The sequence below is a fragment of the Echeneis naucrates genome, chromosome 7 (assembly GCF_900963305.1).
Source record: "Echeneis naucrates chromosome 7, fEcheNa1.1, whole genome shotgun sequence".
NCBI classification, from domain to species: domain Eukaryota; kingdom Metazoa; phylum Chordata; class Actinopteri; order Carangiformes; family Echeneidae; genus Echeneis; species Echeneis naucrates.
This window is the reverse complement of record NC_042517.1, coordinates 4,107,626-4,118,729: the sequence shown is the minus strand read 5'-3', so window position 1 is coordinate 4,118,729 and position 11,104 is coordinate 4,107,626. Positions and strand designations below refer to the sequence as shown.

The 11,104-nt window shown below is 43.7% G+C and overlaps 1 protein-coding gene across 1 annotated transcript; it reads right to left on the bottom strand.

The window, feature by feature from the left end:
- Positions 1-1,489: 1,489 nt before the first annotated feature.
- Positions 1,490-11,102, bottom strand: tamalin (trafficking regulator and scaffold protein tamalin). The gene is made up of 8 exons (XM_029507435.1): positions 10,753-11,102; positions 8,979-9,031; positions 8,254-8,308; positions 6,441-6,543; positions 4,529-4,622; positions 3,313-3,379; positions 2,633-2,699; positions 1,490-2,446 (listed from the first exon to the last, which is right to left on the bottom strand). The coding sequence occupies exons 1-8, from the start codon at positions 10,945-10,947 to the stop codon at positions 1,947-1,949; spliced, it is 1,134 nt and encodes a 377-aa protein (XP_029363295.1). The 5' UTR covers positions 10,948-11,102; the 3' UTR covers positions 1,490-1,946.
- Between the last annotated feature and the right edge of the window lie 2 nt (positions 11,103-11,104).

Here is an 11,104-nt window from a genome sequence, read left to right as displayed (position 1 = left end):
GCAACAGGTGGTTTACATTTACTCATTTGGAAAATGCTTTTATCCAAAAGTTGTCTTTGGTGTAACATCTAGTGAATAAATGCAGGTGATCACGTAAGAAGGTTCATAGCTGGAGTTTTTGTTACTGCTGGGCTCTTAAAATATTGGAAGAGGTGAGTTTTACTGAGATTCTTGAAGATAGAGAGGAAAAATGTACTAGAACAGAGAGGAGAGCAGTCTGGACTGGGATTGCATGTTTGCAGGAGTGATAATGTGAAGTGACCGCTGACCAGGAAGCGGTTTTATTTATCGATCTGGATGGCCGTGGGTCGGTCGGGAGCAGCGTTTTTGGGCTGGTCGGCTGCTGTATTCTGGACAATCTGAGCGTTCACTGGTGAGAAGATGAGCACCAGAGATAACGGAGGCCTGAGTTCTGGTTTAGGAGGAGTTCAGACATTTCCCTCCTCCGGACCAGTATGTGACGCAGCTCATTGGGTACTGCTGTCGAGAAAACACAAATTCTCCACAGACTCTTTAAATCAACAGTGGTGTTTTTAGCAGCAGGGCGAGATCCAAACCTTTGCAACAGCATTGTTGATTATTCCACCCCCCATCCTAACCTCCCAGCAGGCTAATTGCTGAGCAACCACCCGCCTTATTTGGGTTGGCTGTCTGTTAAATGGCCCTTTCACAGATTGTTTTTGGTGCAGCTTCATCCTGACTAATTATCCCCTCGTTATTCCATCCAAAGAGCTGCTTTAAGCATCTGCAGGCTTGCACAACACACCCCACCCTTCTACTTCTCACAGCGAGAGGAGGGCATGAAGAAGAGAGCGGCCCGGCTCCGACACATGGCCGCATACCATCGCTCGCCATCATCAACACTCTTGATGCATCTGTGAATGAGCGGCGGAGGACAAAAGGGATCAGAGCCACAGAGCCAACAGAGAGAGTGACCACCATGACCTCATGGGTCAGCTGGGAGCCAGGAATGAAAAGACTCTTAGCAGCCCCCGCCCAACACTCACACACACACACACACACACACACACGCCCAGCAAGCTGCAGGACAACTGAAGATGCCATGGGAATATGGGAGTGTGGAAGAGGAGGAATCAGCTCTGGTGTGCAGGAGCTGAAAGAGAGCGGTTGTGTTTGGAATTTCGGGTCATGCCTTTCTCCGCAAATTCCTCACTATTCTCCCGACAATTAACTGTGTCATGGCCGACACAACAGCCTCCATTTTGGATGCTTCATGCCACCAAAAGCCTCAAGCTATCCCAAACCGCACGGTAACATGCGAATGTTGTGTGATAACTTTCCTAAATAGGAGGAAAAGTTGAAGTCCTACTAAATTCAACAGTGTCTTGTGGAAAAGGTCACAGCTACACTGGAGGGAAATTACAAACAGACTGTGTGTGCTCTCGAGGCCTGAGCGCTAATTTACGTTTGGGAGCTCCAGTTCCCACAGATGGTTGTGGCTTGTGAAAGAAAACAGCTTTTCTTACGAGTTCTGCACTAAATAGCGCTTTGTGTTTTATTTTTAGAAACCGTGACAGAGACGGAAAACAGCAAAAACTGGATCAATCTGAATCTGAAACAGATATCAAACTTTAAAAAATGACATTAATGACGGGTCATTTATTCAGCTGTCAAAATAAAAGTTTTACATGCAGTAAAAACGGAGAAATGCTTCTTTCTGTACATGAACCAAACAAGTCAAAATAAATAAATAACTTAAAACAGAAAAAAAAAAAGAAAAGAAAACAAAAGTTATGTACAAACATGAAACGCTGAACACAGAAATGTTCGTTGGTCTAACTATTCAACAAAGAGCCTTTACACTTTGGTCTCGTTTTCTTCAATCTTCGGGATGCCTTGCTCTGTTTTCTTTGGCAGTTTAGTTTGACAGTCGCTGGTGCTCAAAGTCTTTCAGTCTGTTTAGAGGGAACAGCTCTGTTTGCTGCTCACAATTTGCTCTCCTCCTCCTCCAGCGGACGGTTCAGACCGGGGATGAATTTGAGGAGTCGCCTTCGGAAGCTTTTCGGTTTGGGCTTCCTCTGCAGCATGTTGAACCCCCCCTGCTTGTCGCCAGAGGTGGATGTCGACGACGACGACGACCCCCTCATGTAGCTGCGTGTGCTGGCGCTGCGGGTCAGCTGCGTTTTGGCCGTTGTGAAGAGCTCGCTGGCCGGTCGGAGGCGTTGCTGCCGGTGCGACGGCGCCGGCTGTTCTTTCTTTTTGTTGGCGTTGCTGCAGTCCGAGTCCACGCTGCCGTCTCCCTGGTACAAGCAGGTCTGGTACAGAGGGTCGTCCTCCGTGGCTGTGCTGAGGAAGCTGGCGCTGCTGCTGGTGCTGTCGGTGCCGCGAAGGGCTCGCTGCGCAGCAGGGCTCGGGACGCCGAGGCTGCCATACACACCGGCCGACTCCAGGGACTCGTACACGGCAGCATCACTCATTAGTATACCTGCAGCAGACAGGGAGGGCGGTCAGGACAACGGACAAACGAGGCATTTCTTATTTCAGACGTAGGATTTCATTTTTTTTTTTGTGAATGCTAAGGTCACAATCAAGTGCTGCCATGGAGTGGATTATCTGGTGGAAAGTGTTTTTAACTGAACTGACATGACACTTAAGACAAAAGATGACCTACCGTGAACAAGCCTCTGTTCCTGCACCATCAAAGACCGATACTCGTCCCATTTCTCATGAAGAGTTTGCTGAAGAGGACAAAAAGACATATTTGTTAAATGAATTACGGTGAAGAATCTCAGCAACAACCAATTAGTCCATGAAAAACAACAAAAATAAGTTTCCTCAATTAAAAATTCAAGTCCAAGCGTGAAATAAAAAAGCATCAGTGAGAAATAACAGGCTGCTCTCACACCACAAACTGACACGTAAACTAACATGAGTGTATCACTGATTCTACAGTGGGACTGTAGAATCAACATCTCCATCCCACATTTGCTCTGATGCAACAGCAGAAGCCGGCTAATCTTTAAAATGTTGGCTTAGTCTCTCAGAAAGCGGCTGTGTTGCAGTGGATTAGCGTCGGGACAGCTGCTGTAATCTTGGGGGAAAAGCTCGCTCACTTGAGCTGCTTTTTTAACAGCCATGAGCGAAGAATGTCTGCGTCGACCAGCGGGCCTGCCGGACAAACTGCTGATGCAACAGGTGGTGGCTGCTGGGGAGGACAGGTGTGAAGGGAGGGGGAGGTGGTGTCTATATCCAGCATGTTAACATAGTGTGTGTGTGTGTGTGTGTGGGGCTGACTCTCGGCTGACAAATCGTGAAAAACTGCTGCAGCAACGGTTAAAGAGAGGAACACACCTTCAGATACTGCAGCCGGGCCTCCAGCTCTGCTTTTCGGATGGAGTCGCTGTAGACCGTCTCCAGCCTGCAAGTGAAAAGCCAGAAGGCAACAGAGCTAATAAGTGTAACAGGAAGCTCTTATAAAAACTATAACAGTCGTGTAAAAAGTCCACATTATAAAAAGGTCCCTTTCATGAGTCGCTGGTGGGAACGGGTGGGTTGGTGTGAGACAGTTTATAGGGAGGGGGCATATTCAGTTTCCACTCAGACACTTCAGTGCTGCAAAGCCTTTGAATCACATGAGTGGGTGGGGGGGTGGGGGGGGGTTGTTGAACTCGTTTTCAGCCTAACACTTTATATGCACTGCTGTCATAGGTATAATTTGGTGATGTCAGTCTGTAAAGTCTGAGCCGCTCTGATGTGGTTCACCTCAGTTCTCCAGCAGCAGCTCGCACACGGGGCAACAACGCTAACTGCCCTTTTAATCTTTCACGAGCAGGGAAGGAAGAGTTCAAATTAAACATCAAATAATTCTATATATATATAGGCTGCTTCTTTTTCCTCCTTTGGTCCGAGAAATGTCACAGAAAAAAGGTCTATGTTCTTTTTCCAATTAGGCAGCGACTTTCACTGAATCATCTGCTAATTATTTTCCTGACTCATTCATTGGTCTATAAAAATAAAAACTTATTTTATGTCAATTTTCCGACAGCCTGAGGTGACATCTTCAAATTACTATTCACTTAAGAATCTGATGATTCTAAGACGCACAAAAAAAAAATAAATAAAATAAAACAAAATCACAAAGGCAGTTTGTTTGTTCTTCCATAAAAGATTTCGGATAAACCAGCCACAGTCGAACTTTTTCTATCATCTTCCCCCCACCATGTGTCCTAATTTAACTTTTATTTTGTCGTTTAACATTATTGGGGAAACTTTTAATTGTTCTTTCTTTTTCCTCACATGGTTTCCCTGAGACGGAGAGGACAACAGACGCACTTCTGAAGAAAATAAGACTTTGATGCGTCTCTGCTATAATTTGCCTGTCATGTGATTGTCTCTGACATGAGTGATTTGGTCTTTGTTCCCACATGGATCAGTTTTCTGCTAAATAAACTAATTATTTCTGGAGCAAATCAAACATAGCAATGTAGGAATTTAATGTATGAGCTTTAAAAATGAGTGAAACATCATATCTCAAGACATCTGCGTTGCTTTTTGGGAATTTATCTACCTGATGGTGTTGCCGCAGGCCCTGATGAGCTGAACGATCTCTTTGTGTCGAAATCCCTCCACAGAGGCATCGTTCACACTTGTAATGGTGTCCCCTGTACACAAACACAAAAACACAATGTGTGTTAACCAGCAGCACTCTGATGAGGACGCACACTGATCTTCCTGTGGCTTCAAAAACTAAACCTGGAGCCATCTGAGGCTTGTCTGATGCAAATGAAATTACACATGTGCAACACAAATGTGGAGAACCATGCGTGTGCACTCGTGGCATCATCATCATCATCATCATCATCATCATCAATGAACTGCACGGACCTTGTGTGAACATTATTTCGACCCGTTTGAGCCATAAAACAGTTACAGTTACAGTTATGCAATTAAATGCTCGTATAACATCTGAAAATAAACATCTCCCATTCTTGTTTCATCTGACTTACTGTCCAAACGCAAATGTTTTCAATGAACGAGAAGTTAATAGAAGAAACAGCAGCAAATTCTTCCATCTGGCCACACGGAGGGATCGAAGTTGATAATGAATAGATAAGATTTCCTTTGGACTGACTAATCACTGTGCAACATTTGTGTAGTGCATCTATGAGTGTCACGCCATTAAACTTCCACAGAGGCAGAAAAGTGTGAAGTGTTTATTAGATGTGGCGAGGGCTCTCATGCGTGCGACGATGGCCTTTGTTAGGTTTCACCCTTTTCTTTTTTTTTTTTCCTGGCCTGCCTAAAGCGATGAGGTCATTGTGTTCGCAAGAAGATGCAGAGAACAATAGGCCTAGAGCAAGCATGCGGGGAATGTAGGAAGTGAAACTGAAGTGACATATTGCACGGCTGAGAAAGGATCTTATCTGACACACTGAGACACGAGGTGGAAAGCGGGAAGCTTGAACCGCATGAGTTTGAGAAGCAGAGATATTTATGGAGTTGAAAGAGGCTTTAGTGTTTCTCCTCATCGTCTCCTCTCTGATGACGGCAACCGTAAAATTTGACAATAAGGCCCCCATTATAAAGGATTTATGAGCTGTGTTTTATAACTAGATAATTCATCAGCATGCTAAAACCGAATAAATAATTCCTAAGCTGTTTAGACAGTGACCCACTGCTTGGCATTTGTCCCTCTCTCCTTCATCAGATATTTCTAAAGTTTGATTTATGGTCCAAAAAATGTAATTTGGCCTCAACTTTAGCACCAATATATTATTGGCAATATATTTTTATTAGCTGCACGTGATATCCCCAGCTGTCCTCATTATGTTCCAAGGTATGAATATGACAGATTGTCGGTATGCAAAAACAAAACACACAAAGAGGAGTATTAACTTGACCATGCCGAACAGTGAGCCTACATCGATGTGTGAAAACTGACATAACTTGCCTGTAATTGTTTATTTATGATTTACAAACGTCAAAAACCAAATTAAAGAAGTCTTATTGTAAAGTCATACTGACATAAATGTTCATGCTGCTTCTGTCTTTCGGGACTTTAAAAAAAAAAAAAAAAAAAAGAAGCAGAGACATGTTTGCCAAATAAAAATGAAATCCTTTCAGACGATGGAGCGACTGTCTCTGCTTTACTCTAACTGGCTCACTGATGAGAGGAGCTGGCGAGGATCTGTTGGCTCGAATCATCACTCACTAAGTTGTTTGTTGACTGGGAAATGAGTAGGCAAACTCTGTTGTTTGTACTTCCCTACACAGGCGGCTGAAACTCGGGTGATTTTTGCTGACGTGTAGTACACAAGTGTCAGCTGGGGAAACACAAAATAGGACAAGCTGAACCAAAGGCTCTTGTCACGCTCACATCCCTTCTGGTCTATTTCAAGTATTTTCCAGTTTATTTTAGGCTTGGAAATACAAATTAAAAAAAAAAAAAAAAAACAAGGAAAATAAAACCAGACACTCACCAACTTTAAGGCCTGCCTGCTGGGCTGGGCTGTCTCCGTGCACCTTGCAAACAAACGTACACATCTCCACAGAGTTCTGGTCCTGATGGTGGAGGCCGTAGGTCTGAGAGAGAGTGAACACCAAACAGTGTGAGAAAATGAAAGGGTTCAACGATTTCACTCAATTCGTAAGAATTGTGTTGCAAAATACGACTTAGGTCAGCAGTTGTGAAATCATGTGGTGCTGCAACACAACGCTGATAAACTCGTGAATGGCAATGCTGAAGAAATCTACTGGATGAGGCAGGAAACCAGATAATGTCACCGAACATGCCAAGACGTAGCACGAGCACACAAACAAAGACAAGTGTTTTTCTTATCTGATAAGGCACGAAGCTGAACTGACAGACACACACGTTCACGAAGAAGCAGCAGTTCTTCACAGAGCCTGCTGTCAACATGACAACGCTTAATTGTATTTGTTCAATTGCTGGATAATTTGGTCGATCACTGCTTCTAAAAATATGGAACAGTGTTAACATGTTTTGCTTTGTGCGATCAAACCCACAACAAAAGGATATTCTGTTTATAATGATCAATTAGAAATGATTCATAAACCAGTTTAGGAATGAATTAGTTCTCCTTGTTCAGCTGTTTGAGCTCTGCTACGAAGAACATGAAGTTTATTTATGGGCACCAACAGTGACGTGAATGATCTGAGTTTCTTCACCACTGACAAGTTACAATATTTAGTTGTCTTAGAAACCGTGTTTGTTACTTCCACATGTATTTGCATTATCTTCCCTGTTTCAGTCACCCGTGTCTGTACAGAAGATGACAGACTTCCCCTTATCACATGATCTATCAGTCAGTTGTAGGAGGCTGACAGTCAGTCAAGACAGACACAAGTGTCACAAAATAGCACACAAGTTACTGAAATTTCCATTTGTAAGAGCCGAGCGTTCCTGTTTAAGTCCAACTTGGATGAATTGGTTTTATGGAAATTTGCAATGATTCAGATCTGCCTGTGTCTGAGCCGGCAGCCGCTTTAATACGAGCTTCACTATTCAGCTGCCTGAAATATATATATAAAAAAAAAAAAAACAAAACCATGCAAATATCATCACTCAAATATCAGATTTGCATGCTGGCTCCATAGCCCCGAGCTTTTAACATAGCAGACAAGGAAAGAGGAAAAGTCTCTGAACTCATCTCAGCCTTTTTCTGTTGACCATCAAACCGGCCCTCATGATCTCACTTCCTTCTGGCCACAGGCAGGCAGGAAGGGCGGAAACCTCCGACAAAACCAGAAATAGACCAACATATCTTCACCGGTTCACGTCTTTAAACAGCGCACCGAAGCCTCGCAATATCTTTACTGTTGCAATCATTTCATAATTGGCCGGAGAGATATTTAAAGTATGGGGCCTGTTTGACAGAGCTGGCTTTGTGGGGAGAGCCTGCGGGGAGAGAGATCACGCAGATACTGAGGTCAAATGTGCGACGCTCCTGCCTGCTGAGTGGGATGAGCGCTAAGCAGGTATTAGATGGGAAGCATCTGAGTAAACCCACAGCGTGAAATAAAGATACTGGGAGGAAAAAAAAAAAACAAAACAACAACAACAACAACAACATGGAGTTATTTCACTGATGCATGACCTTTGACCCTCAACACGCATGGCAAATGGTCGGATTAAGAGATTCACAGGACACGACGTTTATGCTTCAGTCAGTTTCATGTGTTGACAGAGATGCGACCGATCAGGGAAATCCTGTTAAATGGAGCTCACAGGGTTCAGAAACAACCCAACCCCAGAACTGTTAAGCCTCTTACCTGGATCTCGAAACCAAACGCCTCTTCTTCTTTTTTCTCGAGAACAACTACCTTCCTGGAAAGAAGAGAGAGGTTTGTTTCATTAGCTTTCTTTTTTCTTGTACCTTTTTTTTTTTTTTTTTTTGGTGGAAACTGATGAAACTGATGTTACCAATTCTTCTTTGTTCCCTCCTACAGTGAACCGCTCTGTATTATGAATAAAAGGTTTGCCATACGAATAGTTCTCTTTCCTTTTTCATTAAATTGAATTTTGACGAGGCTGTTTAGGCACAAGACATCTGAGAAACTATGATGTTTTCACTTAAAGAGAATTTTATCGACCATACAGAGTTTTTTTTTTTAATGGGAATTAATATATTTAAATGGTGATAAAGGAAATATTGTCTGAAGAAATCCTAAATGTAGGACCGATATTAGAGAAAGTAAACAGCATCCTGATTCTTCTCTTCCATGTGGGCCTGCGTGCTGCACAGGACTTCTTCTGTGGCCAGCAGCGTCTGTGACGTCAGTACGAGGGTCTGTCCGCACAAAAGCTCTCAGCAGAGACCGAAACACACATGAATAATCAGGACCAGCTTCAAGAATATCATACATAACAATGTCTGCCACCATTACAGATCACAGTCTGAATGGAGGCCTTTCACGCTCATTTTGAAAGAACACAAGAAGTGAGGAGGAACTTCGGGGATGAATGTCAGTGACGATGAGGATGAGGCAGATTGTACCTTTGTGGTTCTGGTGACTGCGTTAGGGGTTTCCACTTCTGCAGCCCGCCACCCTGAGAGGAGAAAACGAAATAAGATGAGAAGCTCATCAGACACCTGCATGAGGTTTACGCACGATTACTCGGGAGGGGTAAACCCCCAGCATTTCCTGGACACACCTATTGTTGTACGCAACAGCGCGTCAACAAACCCATTCAGCCCTGGAGCCGCACACGTGTGTTTGATGTGTTTGTATTTTTAAGTTACTGCTGCTGGCACAAAACCATTATCACCGAAACTGGAAATACACGTCTGTCTGCTCCTTGTGTACACTGTGCATCACAGCTCACAAAATTTTCAATAGCTCAAGTTGACTTAGTTGACAGTGGCGAGGGCCTCAGTCACAATAAGAGCATTGAGTGAGAGTCCAAGTCCACAGCAGGTCAGGACTGTGCCCTACCTAACTGTATAAATAAGGAAGGTATCTGTCCGGCAGGCTCCACTAAATCGCTTACAATCAATCCACCTCTGTTCCAACTCAATCATTTTCAAATGCTGCTCCTATGAAAGGCTGCTTTGTGCTGCAGCCTTCTTTGGGTAGTAAAATGTTACTTTCTTTATGTCCCAACACTTACAGAATTATCCCGTGCCTGTCTCAATGAGTGCATTTATTCCCAACTAACCACAGAGACCAACGGGGGTGGCTCAAACAGGATCTCCACAATGCACTGTTGTCGCCCCCCACTCCTGCTACTGAACACTTGTAGTACGTGGAGTTTGTGGATAACTGTGCCTGCTTCTCTTTACAGTGATACACAAGTCTGGTTTAAACTAGCTTCCCACTGGGACGCCCACATTTGCCAAGAACTCAGAGGAAAATAAAGGGACATGTTTCACAAGAGGATACAGTACAATAACCAGGAAAATGTGCCGATTCCCCCTCCAGTCATGCAAACGTTAAGCAAGTGTTATGCAACATCGGTTAGTGTCTGGTGTCTTTCTTGACCATCAGAGACGGAAGCTGTCAGAACCTGGAAACGTCTTTGACAATGTCTCACTTCGTTCAGTCCAAAGTTTCATTATTTCTTTAGAATGGCCTGAACACAAAGCTTGATTTGATCATCTACAGTTATTTAAAACTGACTGGTGATCTTTTGAGGTCATGGACATCTGATTGGTTGTTTTCTTGATGCCCACACTTGTGAATATTCTCTTTGACAACAAAGCATGATGTAAAAACATTTGTCATCTTCGTCATCTATCTGAGGACCCGATGGATCAGTGGTCACCATGCTAAGTTGTATAACTGTGGACAACTCTGGATCCTGGTCTACCTGACACAGCATAAAACAGTCCCAGCGTCTGGGTGGTCCACACTGGCCCCCCTGGGTGGACTCTCAGGGAGATGCCTTTGGATGAACAGCTTCCTAAGCAGTTTTCAGATGAAGTCAGGTTACAGAGGGCCACTTCTCAAAAAAAAAAAAAAAAAAAAACCCCAAACAAACAAACAAAAAAAAAAAAACAACAACCCTTCTGTCTCAAAGTAAAACCTCCCTGGACAGATTTTAGAGAGCTCATCCACAGAACTGGGACTGAGAATGTGTTCATGGCAAACAAGTAAATGAAATTATTCTAGAAGATCACCTTAAACCAGCTAAAACAAAGTTTGTTGTTTAACAGACACATGCAAACCGCAAACACCAAAGGAAGTCTTGTCAGCTTCAGCGAGAGAAGCCAATGAATGAGGGCACAGATGAAAGCTGCTAAAAAGTGTTGGCGTTGCTGTTGTTGTTACCTTTTTGAAGTTCCTGGGCAGCGTCCCTCCAGAGTAAGCCAGAGTCTTGTAGTTATAAACCTCGGAGGAGTTGGAGGGTAAGTCCATGGTCTTGCAGCTGTCGGACTTAGACGAAGGGAAATAAATGTCGTCTTGGGTCACCGGTCCAGAGTCAGGCCCGCTGGAGTTCACCTTTTTCAGCCTCCTGAAAGTCATGCTGACTTCATAAGAAGCTTCAAAAGTTGTTGAAGCAATGAAAAGCAAACAAAAAATAATACTGATAATAAAAAAAAATAAAAAAAAATACAACGACAACAACAAAATTGTGTGTGTCCTCCGGCACAGAGAGGGACCCGCAGGGCAGGATGCTGTC